A 21567-nucleotide genomic window follows, 5' to 3' on the forward strand; every position below is an offset into this window, starting at 1 on the left:
TATCTTGCCAGTGGACCCAGATGGCTCTGGAGGAAGGAGTGAGGTTGGTGACCTTGCACAGCCCTCCCTCACTTAAATCCAATTCACTGCAAGTCATGACATCACTCCCCAATTTCATAGTCCCATTCAAGAATGAAGTATAAGCAGCAAGAACAAGAAGGTCCTTTGAAGTCTTTGGAACTGTTTTCTTCTGGGACAAAAGGCAGAAGACTGTTGCTCTGTGCTTATTCCTATAATGTTTCCTCATCTGCCTCATCTGGGCTGTTTCTAATCTAGCTTATCACTTTTCTCTGTTCTTCCTAGGCCTCATCTGTCTTCTGTATTCTACTCCACCTCCATGATTCCTCAATCTCTGGTTGTGATTTAGATCAGGGATTCTCAACTTTTTTGGTCGCAGGACAGCTTTATACTATAAAAATTATTGGGTACTCCCACTCCCACAAACTTATATTTATGTGGAGTTTCTTTATTGCACTTTACTATATTAGTATTATTATGAAAATAGTTATGAACTTCCTGACCCTCTAAAAGTATCTCAGGAAGCTGTAGGGCTCTCAGGCCACATTTTGAGAACTGCTGATCTACAACAAAACGGAAGCTTGCCAGAGAAAGTCAGAAAACCAACTCTCAGTGTTGTTTGTGTGAAGAAGCCAAATAGGAAGAGGGTTGTGCCATAAACCTCTCATATGGAGTCAATTTCATGGGTTCTGTGCTAGTTATTTTCATCATTATTCATGGTCAGATGGTTTATTTTTGTTTGTTTTATTTTTAAAACTGTTTTTTGTTTTTTTTATTTTTAAAGTGTTTTTATTTATTTTTGTTTTATTTTTAAAAGTAGGCCCTACATAGATCCTAAATCCCAGCAAACTTCATCTTCTTATTTACAATAACAGAGAGCATGACAAGGAAGACACTGGACACTTCTAAATGCATAAAGTTATTTATTTAAGTATACATTTAATTTTGAAAAATATAAATGCTAAAATATCTCATCTTCTTCATCTCTTGATTCCATAAAAGTCACAAATAGAAAGCTTCATAAAACTGTAAAATACTATAATGTTATAGGAATTTCATGTTTTATATTGGAAAAAAATTATCATTAGTATATTGAAATGTTTTCTGCTCTTTTTTTTCAATTTGTTCCAGCACGTTGATCTACTTCATTTAAAATAAAAAGAAGCATTATTTCTCCAAAGCTAATAAAGACTTTTAAGAGAATAAAAATAAGAATATCTGAAAGTGCGTATCGATTCCAAAGTCATGTGTATGGAGATGCATTAGCCAAGAAAATGGCTAGAAAGGTGAAAAAAAGTGGCAAGGATTCATTCACCCTTTTCACATTGTAGGTCTGGGACAAAGTTATTTCTGGCTCTGAAAGTTTGACTGGATGACTTTAGCCCTGAGTTTGCATCTCTTTGCAATATTTGCCAAGGAAGTAAGTATCAAAGCTTGCATTTTGATAGGCTCCCATGGAGCACAAAGTAATGAGCTGAGAAATAAACCATATCCCAAATTTCTGGTCCAAGCATATTTGGACTGGTTAGCATATATTGCATAAGTTGTTGCTGTTTTTTCCCCTAATATCAAGGCTGAAACAAAGTACAGTGAATTTCTAGATCTGAAAAATCCCAGGATTCTCCTGATAGTCAAATGCCATATAAGAGACCACTGGGTATGTTCCAATCACCTGGAGCCACCAATTTTCTTGCTATAATGAACTAATGCCAAAAATAAATCTGATAATGCTAGGAAAAAACCCCAGGCTCCAGCAACAAAGGAATTGATTTGTGTGAAGAGAAATCCAGAAATCTTTGTCCCATCCCCAAACAATGCCTACCTCTGCATAAGAGAGCAAATAGTTCTCTTTTTAAACATAGAATTCAGCAGTCAATACATTTCAAGTACTTAAACATGGTTCAAACTCCCTGGAAGACTAGGTTTTTCTGGATATTGATCACAAGCTAACTGCCAATAAAATACTTATTCTCTAAGTGTTGGTGTATTGCATGGACATATGCATGTATATATGTATGTTGTACACACATGTATAAACATGTATACTCTCAGAACTATAATATCCAATGCACCGAAGTCAGGCTATAGTGTTTCCCTCCTTTGTCCTCAACCCCAGTTTAAAAAAAAACAAACTTTTTTCATTTCTTTCTTCACAAATAAAATGGTTTGAGTGTTTGCCCCTCTTCCCTTCCCTCAGTTATTTAAAATAACAAGGAAGTGGGAAAGACAAACAGAATACCAGGATTTACAGTATATTTGACAATGAATCTGATTTTCAAGCAATGAGTGTTGCTAAGAAATCTGTACAAAGCCATGTGTCAGGTGTGACTACCTTTCTTCCTACAACCCAACGATGCATCTATCACAAAAGGCCTTGGCTCATCTATGTTTATCTGGCATCTCCCTAATAAACACTTTTAATCCATTCACTGTCTGGCATTTGCTTCTAGCAACTTAAATCTTCTAGGGCTCACTTATTTATTTCCACTGGTGCTGGACATTGTGAGAATAAGTGGGTTTCATCATGTAATCTGACTAAGGCTGTGTCTAACCAATAACACGACAGCCCAGGAATTTGCTACATTTACTAAAACAAACTATTCAGTAAAAGCATAAATGGTCCAGCAGCTCTGCACATGTAGACATAGCCTCTTTCATATCTAGTGACCCCTTCTTTGAAAATTATGACCTTAACATTGGTTTTAAGGGATATCAAGGTGATGAAAAAGTTTGATCTTACATCTTTTCCTTATGAAATGAAAATGGAGTAGTCTCTTTTTATATCATTTACGCCAACTTTCTTCTTATTAAAAATCAGTTTTAGTATCTAATTATAGGCATATAGTACAAACAGTCTTCGCCATTAAAGATGCAGAAATGACATGTAAATCTATTCCAATGGCTGAAATTTCATGTATGCCAATGGTGTCTTTCCATCATTTTGGAATTCTCTGAAAGAACTAAAAATGGCTTTCAGACAAGAAGACTAGATTATAGGCTTCAAGAGAGCAGGGACCAAACCTTCTCTAAACTTGGGCTTTCTCCCAGGAACTAAGCTAATGCTCTGGCCACAACAGGGTACTTAACAAGTATTTGATGGTTAAAGAAGGCCACATAATCCAGATTGCTTAAAAAGCAAGGATCTTTAATATATCCAAAGTTCCTCATGGATGATTTATTTTAAACATTTAACTGAATGTTTCCTTCAATGAAACAGGGGAGAAAACATTCTCACATGTTGGGCTGGAGGGGAGAAAGCTAGATAAATATATTTAATTAGTGGTTGTAAAGGTAGCAATCATTTGAAATGTGCAGCCAAAATGCAACAAGTGAGGTCTCAGCACCATAAAATGGCACTTTCTCCATGAATATTAAAAAATAAAACCCTTAGAGGCCATAACTAAATCCATATTTTACACTGGATTCCACTGTTGCTACTAGAAAGGGAGCAAATATGTCAGGTTGAGAACTGTTCTGAATGTGGTCTCTCCATGAGCTGTGTTTTCCAAAAGATATTCCCATGGGGCAGACTTCCTATTCAGGTTTATGGTCTCAGAATGGGACCCACAATGCAATAGTTATCACAGAACTAAAGCATTGGTTTCCTTCTGGTCCCAGTCCTCCCCTCCCTGTTTGTTCCAGTGTGTATGCATCACAAATCTGGTTATATGACTCTTAGATTGTAGACATTTAAAAATGTTTTGTCTAATGCACATTCACAATATATAATGCAACCTATTAAAATGATATGCTTAAAATGCCATGCTAAATTTGGTGACTAAATGCCCAATTTCCATTATGCTGTGTTGATTTAGAAACATATATACAAAACCCAACTTTAAAAAGACCCTAATCACAAATGATATTAGTCTTGTTCTTTGAAAAAAAAATCCCAAACAGTGTATATGTACAGTGTATGGTAACTACACCTATATACTTGCAGATCAGCTCACGTGGGCATGGTGACCATTATATTCCTGTGAACTTTTCACGGGCCTTATGAAATATTCCATCAGTAATGGTGACAGTTAACTGGGGAATAAAGTACATCTGTCCACAATGGCGAGAGAGAGGCCCCTCACTCCAACTCTTGAATGGTTTTGTCAATTATGAGCCAAACCCATGTTTTATGGAAACTGATACGTGAGACTCGGTAACTCAATAATTCACTTGCCAACATTCCTTCTCTTTCTATCTTTGCATGCAGGTTTAGCCACATGCAGAGTACATCCATGAACATACATAAAACACAAGGGTTTTTATGGGAAAGAATTCTAAAAAAAATACTGCATAGGATATCAACATGAGAATACAATCACATCTGTGAACTATTACCAGTAGGTACATTATTAATTGCCGTTACATTTACTATATTCTAAAACCACAAAATAGTTAACTGCCCCCATCTCCCATCTCCTTCATAGAATTAAAAAAAAAAACAAAAAGAAAGAAAAGAAGGAAGAAAGAGATGAAAAGAAAAATTAATGTTTTAGAAACACGGTGCTTATTATCAAATCCAGCCCCATGACTTGTCCTGGAGATTGTGTGCGTGTGTGTTTATGTGTACAAAAATCACATTATTTACAATACATTTTTTTACAGAAAGCCTGGCAGCTACAGATAAGAGGTAGAACTACTCAAAACTATGTTTCCTGCTGCAGGAAAAAATTCATTTTCTTTACAGTAATTTAAAAAAAAGTTTAAAAAATTGACAAACAAAATAAGTTGCAGGTTAGGCCCCCATAATTTAAACAACAAAATCTAGGAAGAAAAATATTCTTCTAGAAGACTCAACAGATAAGCCCATTAGAGGGTTAAAAAAGGGGTTGCATAGGAAATGGGACTTCCAAAACGTGCTACAATAATGGCCAGAGTATCTCTGTGCAGGGAGTGAAATTAGTACCTTTAGCTTGCCTTCTTTTCAGACTCCTAGGGAAGAGTTCAAGAGCATGGGCTAGTTATGGTAGCAGCATTATTTTTAGGTGTGGGAATCTATGTCAGCAAAGACACTGAACTCATCTGGAGCTCAGTGAGGCTTGGTTCAACTGGTCAGAAGAACAAGCCAGCAAACATAATTCCCCTATTAAAGTTCTTAGTCATCTTGATGCTTTAGTAAAAGTTGTTACAAAATCCATTAAAAAAAAATAATACATTTGCAGCCCCTGCACAAAGGAAAAGAATGGTCATGATGGTGATGAGTGTGTGTGTGTGTGTGTGTGTGTGTTTGTGTGAAAAATGGGTGGGGGGAAAATCTACCAAAAACATAAGAAAGAGAACAGGAAAATTCTTCCATGAAAATTCATTGTCTAAAGGTGCACTCTTGTCTCAATTCTCCCTACACAGGATAGAAGCAGAGGGCACTGGGATATTTGGCTAGTGACAAAAAACAAAAACAAACTGAAGAAAGTATCTTCCACACCAAGAAAACAATTCAGTGTTAAGAGACAAACAGGTTACAACGTAGATTCTGTTCCCTTGCTCCTCCAGAAATAACCATCATCTTCAGGTTCAAGTTCTATTAGAATTTGAGGCACAACTTTGACTGGAGTTCTAGGAGGGCTAAATGGAAAAAAAACCAACAACAACAGACAAGCAGCTGTAAGTGACCCATTTTCTTCTCTACACATGAATTGATTGTGCAAGAGAAGACAGCATTTGCTGTCTCCAATTTCATATCTTTTCCCACTTTTTAATCCATCTGGAGTAATTACTATAGTTATCCTTTCCACAACATGACTTTCCCCATCCCAGGGAGAGGCCAGCAGATGACACAGAAAATATTTAGAAACTGAGAAATGCATAAAATGTATGTATAGTATTATATAATATCAATATATTTTATCTTTTAAAGTATTGTCAACACCCCATAAAAGAAAAAGAAAAAAATTCAGATTTCTTCTCTGGCATGAAGGGAGGGCCAAAAAATTTTACAAGGATTTTCCAGATCATGGGGGCACCATACCCCTAACCACTGGGATGTGGGAGGAATAATTATACTTTCTCTGGGGCTGAAGCTTGACTAGATGGCAGCGAACTCAGAGTGAATCCTGCAAAGTGAGGCATTCCCACTGCCACAGAGATTAAAGAGAAAAACCCAGCAGAAATGTAGCTGCTTCTGAAATCCCTCAGCATAGATTTTTCACCTTTTGAACTACCTAAAAAGACAGGAAGTGTCTTGAGCCTTTTTAATTCAAGTCAACCAGCATTTAAAAACTTGCCATGTGTCAGGCATTCTGCTAAGAATTGGGAATAAAAAGAAGAGTTTTAAAGAGTTTATATTCTAACAGGGGAAGAGTAAATACAAGGGGAATCTGGAAGGGAGTTGGGGAAGGTAAAGCCAATGGAATGGTGTCATACACTAGTGAGTAGAGAACTAACTATCATTAAACTCCAGCCTGTAGCTTGTTTTTGAGTATATTCTTTAAATCAATGAATGATAACCCTGATATCATAAGGCTGAACATTGACTGAGGACTCTGAGGTCATAAAACTGGGAGATCCAATTACTTTTTTTTTTTTTCGTTTTTTGTTTTTGGTGGGGCAATAAAGGTTAAGTGACTTGCCCAGGGTCACACAGCTAGTAAGTGTCAAGTGTCTGAGGCCAGATTTGAACTCAAGTACTCCTGAATCCAGGGCCAGTGCTTTATCCACTGTGCCACCTAGCTCCCCCCAATTACTTCTAAGAAACATGTTCAGAATCATTATTCTCACCAGCAGAAGCTGGGCACACACTGATTTGTGGATAATTTATTATCTGAAGATGAATTAGAACAAGAAGTTCTGCCCAATAATCTGTGCTTTTACCACATTTCTAGGGGCAGAAATACCATGGCGTTGCCAAAAGGAAAAAAAAAAACAACACAAAAACACTATACTGCTTTTTTACCTTGGTATCCCAAGCGACTCAAGGAAAGGAATATTATCAGCATGATGTGTGGCGTTCAAGGAATGTTGGTGATTTTTCTCCTGAAAAGATTAAACAAAAATCACAAGTAACATGTTTTTTGGGGGAAAGCATATGATTTTGCTGAAAATGAAAATGTTAGCCACAGAATGAATCCAAAATCTGTCCTCCACCCCTAAAAAAAAAGTTGACAGTGATTCATTTTAGTCTCTCATTGATGTCCTCTTCACAAATGGAAAAGTGATGGAGATGAATTTGTGAAATTAAAATTCCCATTTAATTGTCTTGATATAATCTAAATAGTCATCCCTCCCTCACATAAATCCAATTCATTGCAAGTCATGACATCACCCCCATGTCATGGCCCTCTTTGAGAACGAAGGACAAAACAACAATCTAAATAGTGGGATTTGAAGACAAAACTATTTACCTTATTACCCTAAAGGGCAAAGCTTCTGTAAGGGTTTGGAGAGTGGGGCTCAAATCGGTTGTGGGGACAAATGGCAGGAGAAGTGTAATAGACAAGGAAGAAGCATCACATGTTCATTTCCTAGCCATTCCTTTGCAGTAATCTTTTGTCCTCCATCTATTTTAATATATTGAATTTTGGAATAGTAGAGATGTTTGGAGAGACTCATTGGTCTTTATCAGATAATAGATGAAATATGGGCAGATGATAAATTCATCGGCAACCATGGTCGAATTTTTGTTTGGCCTCAGCAACCCACAAAGGTGGCACACTTACTAAACTAGATACAAGACTGCTAAAAATAAGGTGTTTTCAGATTCAGGTTGAGGCTTGAAATCAAATAAGAATATTCCATCAACCAAAAATCACACAGATAATACTTAACAAGCCCCTGAATGGGATCTTACAAGGTGTGGTATTTTGGGGACTCAATGCTACATTATTGAGCATTAACTTTCAATCTTTCTTGGTAATCTCTTACTGAATTGGAAAAGCATCAGTGTAATGCACATAATACAAATGACTACCCTGTTTTCCCTATAAATATGAGAAGGTATTCAAGGACATCTGTTGACCTTAAGGAATAAATTTCCTACCATAAAAAAACAAGTAAAGAGAAAAGCAGCAAGGAAAAATTTGATAAAAGATAGGAAAACATGTTCAGATGAGTATCAGGGCATACACTGAAGTTTCCTCTCTTTCAAAACCACCTATTGCTTCTATTATACATGTCAGATAACATTCTATGAAATATTAAACCCTAGCCACTAAGCCTTGACATCAATGGGAGGGAATACCCCATATCAGAGGTAAGGCACAATCAAGGCTGAGCATTGATTCTTCCATCTAAGGAAAGGGTTCTTAACATTGTTGGTTTCAGGGACTCCTTTGGCAGTCTGTTGAATTCCATGAACCCTTCTCAGAATACTGTTTATAAATGCATAAAACAAAATTTGTGGGATTACAAAAGAAACAATTATATTTAAGTAAGGATTTTCCCCCATCCAAATTCATGGACACCAAGTTAGAAACCCTTGATCTAGGTTATTTTCTATTAGGAACAGTTGGCTAAGAAAGGTCAAAGGTCCATCTGGGATGCTTGATCCATTCCCATCTGCATCCCTCTCAATCAAAAGGTATAGAGTAGTTCTAAAAAGTGATTGTTTTCAGCAAAAGAATTTTTAAAATCAAGAGATAAGCACATTTAACTTTAATGAAAAGTCACTAAAGAAGTTTGTAAATGTTTCATGATTCCCAATTTAATTGGTGATTCAAATTAATCAGTGCTTTTCATCTAAGCAATTTCTTAATTATTGATAAAGAGATCCATGGCATAGAACTTAAGAGTCAATTGGGCAACTGATCAGACCTAAGGAAAACAAACAGTAACAGTGATGTGTCAGCATAAGCAACTATTCTGATGGTGAATGGTAGAAAGAGAAATCACTTGGTACCATGGTTAGCAGCACACAGAAAGGGGGACTTTGGAGAGTCCACGAGAACACTCACAAGCAGAAACAAATTTTTAGTCACTAGGAAAAGGCTGTTAAGGAGGCAGTAAGGGGAGTGGAAAAAAAACAAGGTCTTTATAGTTATAAATAATCTTTTAAAATATTATAAAATAGGGCTTTGGACTTAATTTCACCCCCATGGTAGCGCGTCAGTTTCAAGCAGGCATGAACTAAGAGGTTAGTTCTACTCACTGTCAACGGGTTTGCTGTCACTTAGGAAAGGCTGTTGTTCCATGATGTCCATTGGAATTTTAATACTTGGAACTTTTTCGGAGTAAGGGCAGTCAGACTGTGGATGAAATGTGGGAGAGATCTTAGAATGCTCGAAGCACATTGCCCCTCATCGGATTCAACCTGCTTTTTACATAGAGATACTAGGAAAATAATGATGAATGTGACCATTTTTTTTCCTCCGAATGATGCTTTCTCCACCCCTTTGGTCAGAGGGGCCAAGGCCAAATTTTTTTTGAAATCTTTTCTTCAGTAACCCACACTTGTGTGTAAAGAAAAAAATATCCCACAACATATTCAATTGACTCTATTATCACCTAGACTATGTTGGAATTCTAAGTAAAATATAGCACCCCCCAGTTAATTAGTCCATAGCATTGTACCAGGCTCTGTTACCCAAATAAAATAAACGAATGAATGAAAATGCCTTCTTAGGAAACTTCACTATAATGTGGAGGACATTAGTAGCCACTGAGAATTGACCTCAAGGGGTTTACACGATGCATGGACACAGTTAAATGTAATCCTCAGAAAGGCATGATTAGAGAGGACAATCCCTATTGGGTATCTACACAAAATGTTCTAGGAACATCACTTTCAGCTAGGAAAATCACAGAAGGTCAACAAAGACCTGGTGCCTGAGCTGAGCCTTGAAAAGAACGTTATAATGCTGAAAGGCAGTGATAAAGAAGGAACGTAGAGCCAGTTAGGTGATGTAGTGTCCATATTGCTGGACTTGGAGTCAGGAAGACCTGAGTTCAAATTCCACTTCAGACATTTGCTAGCTGTATGTGTTTTACCTGTCTCAATCTGTTTCCTCATCTCTAAAATGGGCATAATAATATCATCCATTTCACAGGGTGAAGGTTAAAGAAAATAACATATGTATCGTGCTTTGCAAATCTTTAAGAGGTATATATATATGAATGGGGCAGCTAGGTGGCACAGTGGATAGAGCACCAGCCCTGGATTCAGGAGGACCTGAGTTCAAATCCGGTCTCAGACACTTGACACTTACCAGCTGTGTGACCCTGGGCAAGTCACTTAACCCCCATTGCCTCACAAAAAACAAACAAACAAACAAAAAGGGGTATATGAATGTTAGCTGGCTATGTTAGAACACTGCAGGTACAAAGGGCAACTAGCCTTGGGTAATTTAGGGAGTTGAAGACAGCGATTGAATTTAGGGTACTGCTCATAGTCAAGTCTGCATGGAATTTACCATGCATAAAAGGTAGTAATATGAAAAGGACCGAAAAGATTGGAGTCAACCTTAGAGGCCATGCCTTGAATACCAGAGTAAATATGAATTTGAATATAGGTCTAAGATGAAAAAGATCTAATTCACCCATTCTCTGAGCTATCAAAGCAGTAATATTTACTTTTTATATCAGAGGAAATCTGGGCCCAGATAAACAAAGAAAGAAATGTGTCTTGACATAAGAACTAATGCGCACTGTAAATAAAGGAGTGAGAAGGAGTGTGCTGGAGCCCCTCATACTACTTTGTGAGAGCCAATTGTTAAATTTCCAGTGTGATCATTTACACCTCAGGAATTGGCAAATGCTACAAATCACGGCTTGATTTATTGTTTTGTTGGTTGTCTAGACTTAAAGAAATTTACACAGAAAATGTTAATGATTCAGATTAAACTCAAAAATATATTGTACATATATTTCCCCCACCCTCAGATCTGGTTGTTAAACATTTACCAACATACTAATGGGAGTAAGTCAGCACATTCACTTAGAGAATTAAAATAATACATCTTCAATGAAACACCAAAAAAATAAAAGGGTTTCTCTTATTACAACACCTCAAGAATTTTTCTTAAGACCATAAAAATGGCAAAAAATGATATCATTCATGAGCTTCATTTACTGACAATAGACTAGGAGTTCTCCCTTAATTACAACCTCCTTAGGAGACCCAAAAAGACAATGGCAGCAGCCCCAAATACGAGGAAGCTCTGACTTCTACTAATAGTGCTCAAAACTAATAGAGTTGGGTTCCTTCCCCAATTGTGGGATGCTTGTTAGGAACTCATGTCAGTGCAAAAGCAGCTGAGCACACAGAGAGCTGCCCACTGGCCACATTCAGACAAGACCCTTTAAAAATGGCAAAGTGACAAAGGACAGATGGATAGAATATAATATTTTTAAGTTGGGCTTGGAACATCCCATGATTCTCTAAAGTGCCATGCTCTTACTGGTCTGAGACAAAATACATTTAAAAAGGAAGGAAGGAAGGAAGAAAGGAAGGGAGAGAGAGAGAGAGAGAGAGAGAGAGAGAGAGAGAGAGAGAGAGAGAGAAGGAAGGAAGGAAGGAAGGAAGGAAGGAAGGAAGGAAGGAAGGAAGGAAGGAAGGAAGGAAGGAAGGAAGGAAGGAAGGAAGGAAGGAAGGAAGGAAGGAAGGAAGGAAGGAGGGAAGGAAGGAAGGAAGGAAGGAAGGAAGGAAGGAAGGAAGGAAGGAAGGAAGGAAGGAAGGAAGGAAGGAAGGAGGGAAAGAAGGAAGGAGGGAAGGAAGGAGGGAAGGAAGGAAGGAAGGAAGGAAGGAAGGAAGGAAGGAAGGAAGGAAGGAAGGAAGGAAGGAAGGAAGGAAGGAAGGAAGGAAGGAAGGAAGGAGGGAAGGAAGGAAGGAAGGAAGGAAGGAGGGAAGGAAGGAAGGAAGGAAGGAAGGAAGGAAGGAAGGAAGGAAGGAAGGAAGGAAGGAAGGAAGGAAGGAAGGAAGGAAGGAAGGAAGGAAGGAAGGAAGGAAGGAAGGAAGGAAGGAAGGGGAAAAGAAGAAAAGAACCACAAAATTTTAGAGCTAAAAGAACTATAGTCCAATCTAAGACATTTTAAAAGTCTTCTATCTCCAAAACCTGTGACAAATTTGGAGGGATGAAAATTGTTGCATCATTAAAAGATAAATATTTTATGATGAAATAAACAATTTCTTCATGAATGTTCCTTCCTTATGTACGTTTCTTATAGAACAACAGTGCTAGAAGAGATCTCAGCAGGACATCGGGTCCATCTCTTTACTTCTAAACAGAATTGACTTCAAACTACTGTGAAATGATCTTTTCCCTAAGTATTTTCTGTGTTCTCAGAAAAGGAGATTCAACAGCATTCCTTCATATCATGTATTGTCCCTAAACTCTGCAATTCCTTTATCTGATCATATAACCTATCATTTCTTCTCTCCTGGGACTTTTTACCCTTAATCCTCTTCTTAACCTTTACCATGGCCCCCACTTCCCTTCCTCATCCTGATGCCTTGGTTCCAGCTCCACTTTGTCCTTTTCTCTATTCTCCAGGACCCTTGTCCTCTTAGACTATGAATGATCCCACCCTGCCAGGTGCAATCTTAGATTACTCCCACCACCCTCTGCTTTAATTTCTATTTTTGAGCTGCTGAAGATAGCTTGAGAAAATAAAAACAATGCTTACTTAATCCACTACCAATTTATACAAACAATTTCAACTGGGGCCTCACTGCTGCAAGGCAACCCTTTTTTTTTTTACACCTCCCTAATTGATTCACCCTCCTACTCACCATGGCAGCTCTTTCAAACCTTTTCATCCCTCCTCAAATCTCCCATAGCTCCTCTTTCCTTCACCCTCTTAGCTGAAAATATGGTCACATATTTCACTGGGAAAAAAAATGAGGTCATTTACCAAAAGTGTTTTCTTCTCCCTTCCTCTTCATGTTTTCCCCACTATCCCCTCCTTCACCCCTGTCTCACATTAAGAGGTGGCCCTTCAGGGGCAGCTGGGTGGCACAGTGGATAGAGCACCGGCCCTGGAGTCAGGAGTACCCGAGTTCAGATCCGGCCTCAGACACTTAACACTTAGTAGCTGTGTGACCCTGGGCAAGTCACTTAACCCCAATTGCCTCACTTAAAAAAAAAAAAAAAAGAGGTGGCCCTTCTCCTTGCCAAGGCCAACTCCACTATATGCATGTGTTATCTCATTCCATCCCCATGCTCTCCAGCAGATTTCCTCTTCTATCATTTCCATTTTTTTTTTTTTTGCGAGGCAATTGGGGCTAAGTGACTTGCCCAGGGTCACACAGTTAGCAAGTGTTAAGTGTCTGAATTCGGATCTGAACTCAGGTCCTCCTGACTCCAGGGCTGGTGCTCTATCCACTGTGCCACCTAGCTGCCCCTCCATTTTTCTTAATAGTCTTCAATCTTTCTCTCTCTACCGGTAACTTCTCTGCTGTCTACATGTCTCCCACGGTCTCAAAAACAAATCCTGATTCATCAATCCCTGATAGCTATCATCCCATATCTTCCCACTTTGTGGCTAAACTCCTTGAGAAGAGTGTCTATAATAGGTCCCTCCTCCACTTTATTTCCTCTCCCACCCTTCTTAAGTCTCTGCAGTCTGCCTTCAGACCTCCTCATCCAATGGAAACCACTCTGTTCAGAGTTACCAGTGCCCACCTAATCACCAAATCTAATGAACTTTTCTTGATCCTCGTTGTTCTTGATCTTTGTTATTGTTGACCCCTAACTTCTGGATACTCTCTGTTCCCCGGGTTTTCATGACCCGGCTCTCTCCTGATTGCTCTCCTCTTTCTCTGACATCACGTTCTTGTTCTTTACAGAATCCTTATAGAAGTCATAACTGTGAAGAGTGAGTGCCTCCCAAGGCTCTGACCTGGGACCTCTTTTCTTCTCCCTCTACACTATTTCACTTGGTGATCTAGTCAGCTCTGATGGAGTCAATTATCATTTCTATATAGATGATCCTCAGATCTATTATCCAGAATCTCCAAATGCCTATTGGATTGAATATTTCAAACAGGATGCCTATAGACATCTAAATTCATCATGAAGGCACTGAAGGAACTATATTTTACCTAAAGGCTCTCCTCTTCCCATCTCCCCTGTTGTCAAGAGTACCACCATCCTCTTAGTCATCTGGGCTTACAATTTACCTGTCACTCATACTTATCTCCATATATTTAATCTGTTCAAAAATCCTATAGATATTATCTTTATAGAGGGAAGAAACTGGATTCTCAGCTAACTTCACTTTGCATCTGCGATTCTGCCTGGTTTCAACTCCATGGAACAAGCTGGTCCCACATCAGATACCCACTGGTATTCTGCCTATCCACTCCACCCCATCCTTTTTTTCTGCCTCCTCTTGTGTGTTGTCTCCTTCTTTAGACTGTAATCTCCTTGAGGGGAGACATGGTTTTTCTTGTATCCCTAGTGCTTGGCCCAGTGCCTAACACATAAAAGGAACAGACTAAATCTTTATTGGATTAGACTATACCTTTGCAAAATCTCTCATGCATGCCCCCTTTTTTCCTTTGACACTGCTACCACCCTAGTGTAGGCGCTCATCACCCCACACCTGGACTAACACAATAGCCTGCTGATTGGTCTCTCTCTGCCTCTCATCTCTCCCTATTCCAGTCCATTCTCCACTCAGCTGTCAGTGATCTTCCTAGAGCACAGGGCTGTCATTCCTCCACTCAATAAACTCCTGGGGATCTCCCTGCTCAGCTCCACTCCTGGTTGTCCCAGCTAAAATCCTACCTTCTCCCAGAAGCCTCTTCTGAGTCTTCTTAATGCCAGCACCTTCCCTTGGATATTGTGTCCCATTTACCAAGTATGTATCTGGTAAGTACATTGTTTGGTTATTATTAGACTATGAGCTCTATGAAAGCAGACATTGTTTTTGCCTTTCTTTGTATCCCTAGAGCTTAGCACAGTATCTGGCACATTGTAGGTGCCTAATAAATGCTCATTGATTTGACTTGACTTGATAGTCCACTATGGTGCAACATAAATTGTTGATTGTATATCCAGTTGGGGTTTGGGGTGGGGGGTTGAGCTCTGGCACCATACTCCTGAAGAACATACATGGGACTGCTGAAATCAGAGATTTGGGTTTTTTGTTTGGTTGGGGTTTTTGGGGGTTTTTTTAGGCAATGGGGGTTAAGTGACTTGCCCACGGTCACACAGCTAGTAAGTGTCAAGTGTCTGAGGCTGGATTTGAACTCAGGTACTCCTGAATCCAGGGCCGGTGCTTTAACCACTGTGCCATCTAGCTGCCCCAGAGATTTGTTTTTAACCAAGTTTACATAAGGCCAATCCTACTTCATCTTGCACTCATTGACAACCCATTACAGCTATATTAAGTCAGTTCTTCCTACTCATCTGTGAACAAAGTGAGCAGAAATTTGAAGATCTCTTTTGTAACAAATGCATATAGATATAGATACAGACACACATATATAAAGATACATACTATATATATAGAGAGAGAGAGGGAGAGACAGACAGACAGACAGACACAGACACAGAGAGAGACAGAGAGGGAGAGAAGAGAGACAGAGAGAGAAAGATACAGAGACAGAGAGAGTGAGAGAAGACAGAGAAAGAGACAGTGAAAGACAGAGAGAGAGAGAGAGAGAGAGAGAGAGAGAGAGAGAGAGAGAGAGAGAGAGAGAGAGAGAGAGAGAAACACAGAACAAGAGAGAGAGCTTCTGAAATGACTATGACTTAGGATCATCTCAGAGGGATGTGATGTAGGAACAGCTCATGGTGAAAACAATACCTAATTCCTGACAGAAGGGCAGTGGCCTCACAGTGCAGAATGAGACATTTATTTTTGGACGTGGCCAATGCAGGAATTTGTTTTTCTGGACTATGCCTATTTGTCAGAAAAGTTTTGGTTTTCTTTTTTTCCAAAGGTGGGTGGGGAGTGGGAAAGAAAATGCTTTTTGTTCACTTAAAAAAAAAGCCAAATTTAATTATTAAAAAAAAAAGGAAAACAAAAAAGTCCAAGAATGATCTCTCTGTGGCTGGCAGAGATTGCTAGCATAATACCAACATAAGCTAGCTTCTCTGGCCTCCTTCAAGTCTCAACCAGAGTTCCAATTTATCTGGTCAATATCTTTATTGTATATAGTTATTTGCATGTGTCTCCCCATGAGACTGTGAGTTCCTTGAGGGCAGGGGCTGTTTTTTGTCTTTCTTTGTATCCTCAGCACTTAGCAGAATGACTGGCATACTTGACTTGATTTGACTTGGCACATCTATTCATGATAGATAAATCAATTCATTCCAATAAGAAAAACAATCATTTCTTTCCCAAACATTTCGAGGAGCTGTTAGGATAAACTGTGCATGCTTTTCTTTCGAGTGTTTCTTAAACAAAGACTAGTTCCAGACTGCCTAATTACAGTGACTAAACATTCCTTATGGAGTATTGGCAGCTCTATGAGATGGTCTTCACCAGTAGCAAGAGAATGCAGTAACCACATCCCTTCTGTGAAAGACAGCAGGGGATGGGAGAACAGCTTGGTCTTCACCCTGCATCTATTTTAGGGAAATACAGGTTCTAATGCCTTTATTCCTCATTAAATGATAAGTAAATCTCAAATCAGTTGGCCCCAATTGGTCAGTAAACCACAAAGGAGATCATTCTCAAGTGAATTTTATGTACATGGATATCACTCACTGAGCTTACTAATTACGACATACAGTGTGTCCCAAAAGGCTTGGTGAAATGTTAAGCCTTAAGAACTTCAGAAACATAGATGCAAAAAACTTATACAAATATCATTTAAAAGTGAAATTATGTAAATTTTGTTTACACTTGTTTGGTTTTGTAGATTTGGGAAGATAAAGTTTCCACTTTAACAAGAAGGGGCACCTTGTCATTAGGCATTGTATGCATGAAAGTTTCTGAATGACACTTGCTCAGACCAGTAGATTGGTAGTGGACATCCCCTTGGTCACTTGTTCTATCTCTATTAGACATCCTTGTGATGATCATGTCAAAATTGTCATGTATGTATCGAAACCTCATTCTTCATATGATCTTAAGGCTAAGATTACAAATGCAATCTGTTCAGTTGCTGAGTAGCAAGAATTCCCTGGCTTGCTTGAAATCTCAAAAAAAATCCCATCTTCTCCACAAAGCCTTTCCCAGAACCTCTTTTTTTTCTTTCTTTTTTTGGGTGGGGAGGGCAATGAGGGTTAAGTGACTTGCCCAGGGTTACACAGCTAGTAAGTGTCAAGTGTCTGAGGCCAGATTTGAACTCAGGTCCTCCTGAATCCAGGGCCAGTGCTTTATCCACTGCACCACCTAGCTGCCCCACCCCCAGGCAACTCTTAATTCTAGTGTCTTCCCTCTGTTAATTATCTCCATTTCCAGATATATAGATGTGTTTGTGTATGTGTCTGTGTAGATCTAAACAGAGTGAAGGAGGGCACATATGAGTGTGTAGATCATATACAATCCTCTACCCTAACAACAGACCTCCCTGGTTTCCGTTAAGCCCTAACTAAAATCTTACTAATTAATGGAAGTCTCCCCCAATGTCTTTTCAATTCTGGTATCTCCCATCTGTTAATTATTTTCTACTTATTATCCTACATATAGCCTGTTTTGCGTATATTCATTTGCACCCTGTGTCTTCACCATCAGATTGTAAGATCTTTGAGGGCTAGGGCTGTCTTTTGCCTCTTTTTGTATCTCCAGTGCTTAGCACATATTAGGTGTGATATATATGTGTGTGTGTATTTGTATGTGTACATGTATGTATAGGTATGTGTGTATAGTATGTATATGTATGTATATATTAATTGATAAGAGTATATATACAAACTACATATAGACATGTATGCATATATACATATGTATATACTTATACACACATATAGATAGATATGTTTCTGTATCTGTGACTTCAATGGTCTCTGAAGAAATTCCTTTTCCACCATTGCAAATTGGCAACTCATAACTCATCATTTTGTTGAGTTGCTTGGGAGCACTGGGGGCTAAGTTTCTTAGCCAGTCACAGAGCCAGTAGATGTCAGAGATAAGGCTTAGACTCTGGTCTTCCCAGGTCAGAACCTGGCTTTCTATCTGCTCACTATTCCATGTTGCCTCTCATATCTCATTATACAAATGTTGTTATAGCCAGAGATTACAGCTCCTAAGAACTCACCCTTTTGTCAGTAAACAACAAGAAGTACTCATTAAAGGATTACTATATGTGAGATACTTATTTAAAGATTAAATTAATAATAACAAATCAAGTACCTTTAGTATGTTATCAATCAAAGAATAACAATGATAAAAAAAGAGAAGAAACTGAATGCTGGGTAATTATAAAGACCAAACATCTTCAGGGAAGAGATGAGAAAATGCCTCTCTTTCCCTTCTTTGAACAGGTAAAGACCTATGCTGTAGATATAGAAACACACTCATATACATATATACAAGTATGTGTGTAGATATATATGTATGTATGCATACATACACATACACGTTGTCAGACTCAGTTTATGGACAGATTAATTTTGCCCAACTGCCAGGATTTTTGTCCTTTTTTAAAGGACAGCTCACTGGCTCAGAGGGTATCCCTATCCACCTAAAACCAATCATGACAATGGCAAGACACATATTAAATTTCCCATTCCCAGGATATTTACAGAATCTCAGGAGGGACCTATTTGGTAATGAAGATGATTTAAAAGCAAAACACATCAATGCATTTTTAAAGTGTGAAAACTGATGTAACCAAGCAAATACTATCTTGTGCTTTATATTTGTGAGCCCAGAATCCTTTACCAATATAGTGGTAAAATAAGTGGCTAGGAAGTGTGTCACTCTGTAGGGTATGTAAATTCTAAGGAACCAAAATCAACATTAGAGGGAGAGGAAGGTGAAAAAAAGGAAAAGGAGAGAGGGTAACTGAGAGTATCCTGTTCTAAGACAAGAACAAAGCCATTTGACAGACCTAGGTGTGGTTTGTGCATTCTTGGAAATACATTGCCCTCTCCCAACATGGGGAAGAAGCCCATTCTCCCCATTGGTGCCTTGGCCAGCTTTCCTCTGGAAGGCTGGAAAACTTCTTACATCATCATTGTCACTATCCAGACTGCCTTTCTTCTTTTTCTTTTTCTTCTCATCTTCTTTCTTTTTCTTGTCCTTTTCTGGAATGACATCATCAAGGAAACTGAGGTCATGCTGGGAAAAGAGGTAGTCCATGCCTTTTCTGACAGCTACAAGAGCCAAGATCTGGAATGACAGAGAGGAAGCCATCGAGCAAAGACTATATATATGGTATTATTATCAACAGGTAGCAACTCTGCTGAGAGGTCAGCATGTTGGGGTAGATGAAAGGCCTGGCTCTAAGCCCTGCTTATGGCATATGATAGCTGGGTGACCTTGGACCAGTCATTCAACATCAACACTCCCATGCAGCAACAAGTCTTGTTCTTTGAAAAAGAAAGGCTTTGACAATTTCTTTCTCTTTATCCTTGTTTCTCTTACACACACACACACACACACACACAATCTTACAACACAACAACTGGACAAACTAAAGCTGTAGGGAAAAGGTCAATTATTATTTGCTTTTTTAAAAAATCAAACACAAGTGAAGGAGATAGCACAGCAATTCAGCAGCCAAGAGGGTGTGGGAGACATAAGGCAGACCTGAGCTTGACCTTATACTGGATGCATGGTGCCAATTTCTTGCCGGGAATGGGGAGCCAAAAGAAAATGGGAAAATGAGGGATGAATTTTGTAGGAATTAATCTCCCCTTCCATCATTTGGGGTTCATCAAAGGGACTTAATAGTTTCACTTTTGAACTGCTTGGTGTGCTGTTGTTTTTTATATTGTTGCAAGAAAAGACACTTAGAGAGGCCAAGTTTATTCTTGAACAGAGTCTGACACAGTGGGAAAAAGGCAGCAAGAAGCTCAAGGACGGAGATGGGCAATTGAGGCTCCTATAGTTTATCCAGTGACTTCAGGCAAGGCAGTACCAGTATTTCCTACAACACACACACACACACACACACACACACACACACACACACACACACACACAGGAGAGGAAGTGCTTTCAGATGATGCTCACAGATTTCAGGGCCACACAGGAAGAGAGAGGTGTGTCTCTTGCCAATATAAAAATGACCCGATGTTGGAGTGCCTCACTAGAATGCATTTCAAGTGCACAGAAATTCCTACCATGACTGGAAAGATAATGGCGGCCACTGTGGACTTGAGGATCCAGAGAAGGGCCAGGCATAGCACTTGGAGGAAAGTGAAGAGATGGACGCGGCGCAGGGGGACATGGCGAAGGTAGATGAAGTCAGGCTGGTGCTTGAGGGGCATCAGAAGCAGCTTCAGACGATCCATGAACTACAAAGAAAGGGAGAGGGACAGGGCGTTAGCTCAAGGACTGGCACACGAGACCAGTGTCACTCAGTGCCCAATCAATCAACCAATCTATGAGCATTTATTAAGCACCTACTCTTTGCCAGGCACTGTGCTAGGAACTGGGGGTGCCAATACAAAAAAGGGAATGATCCCTACTTGTAGGGAGTTTGCATTCTAATGGAAGAGATAACTGTATATTTTATATATACATATATAGTTATACTTATGAATATATACATATTTAAGCATATATTTTAAATATATTTATGCTTATAAATATACACATATTTATGTGTATATTTATATTTTTAAAATATACATTTATACTTATAAATATATACATATATACATATTTGTGTGTATGAGTGTGTGTGTGTGTATATATATATATACACATATATATATACACACACACACATATATATATATATATACACACACACACACACACACACACACACACACACACACACACACACACACACTTGTCTCCTCCATTAGAATTGGCTATATATAAGGTAGTTTGAGGGGGTGGGCACTAGCAATTGGGGGGTGAGTAAAGGCATCATAAAGAAAAATGGGACTCAGGCTGAGGTAATGAGGACGCGGCACTGAGGACAGCCAGCACCAAGCTCAGAGGTGAGAGATAGAGTAAGGGGTAGGAAGGAAGCCAGTTTGGCTTGATTGCAGAGTGGAGGAGGGGGAGTTTTGTTCAAAAGGGTGGAGACATAGATTGGGGCCAGGCTGTGGAAGGCTTTCAGAGCTGAACAGAGGAGTTTGGAGTTACATGTGTACCATGTTTCTTTCTGAGGGGAAAATAGTATCTCTGAAGCTTCAATCATTTCTATTTCATGAACTCAATGAAATAATAACAATAAATGACATATGCATATGTTAATCTATCATTTTAAGGATTGCTTTACATACACAATTTCATTTGCTCAACTACAATATTCACAAGTTCCCTATGATGTAAGTATAAGGAAGGGGTAGATAATGTAGTCTAGGGGTGGGGTGGGAAATCCACTAGGTCAGAATTCAAGGGACCTAGAAACGAATTCTAGATTAACCACTATATAACACTGTCGTCCAAATTTTTTCGTCTCTTCGCTACACATCTCTCATCTCCAATGATTGCTTTGTCTTTCATTCCTGAATAGAGACTGAAACATACTATTTTTCATTTTCTTACTTTATTTTCCTTTTTTTCCTTTCTTTTCTTTCCTTTCCTTTCTTTTTTCCTTTC

At 38.9% G+C, this 21567-nt stretch overlaps 1 protein-coding gene across 6 annotated transcripts in view; it reads right to left on the bottom strand.

Moving 5' to 3' along the window:
• Window positions 1–928: 928 nt before the first annotated feature.
• Window positions 929–21567, bottom strand: part of SLC4A4 (solute carrier family 4 member 4) — a 432216-nt gene continuing 411577 nt past the window's right edge. For 4 of the 6 annotated variants that reach the window (XM_043971103.1, XM_043971104.1, XM_043971100.1 and 1 more), the window contains 4 exons: window positions 20130–20303; window positions 19012–19173; window positions 6905–6984; window positions 929–5577 (listed from right to left, as the gene is read on the bottom strand). In XM_043971103.1, the coding sequence (XP_043827038.1) occupies window positions 5472–5577; window positions 6905–6984; window positions 19012–19173; window positions 20130–20303 (522 nt within the window). In that variant the 3' untranslated portion in view covers window positions 929–5471. Of the gene's footprint in view, window positions 5578–6904; window positions 6985–9094; window positions 9192–19011; window positions 19174–20129; window positions 20304–21567 lie in introns of all 6 variants that reach the window. The other 2 variants (XM_043971102.1, XM_043971101.1) reach the window with 1 other exon arrangement.

This window comes from Dromiciops gliroides, chromosome 6 (assembly GCF_019393635.1).
Source record: "Dromiciops gliroides isolate mDroGli1 chromosome 6, mDroGli1.pri, whole genome shotgun sequence".
Taxonomy (NCBI): Eukaryota; Metazoa; Chordata; class Mammalia; order Microbiotheria; family Microbiotheriidae; genus Dromiciops; species Dromiciops gliroides.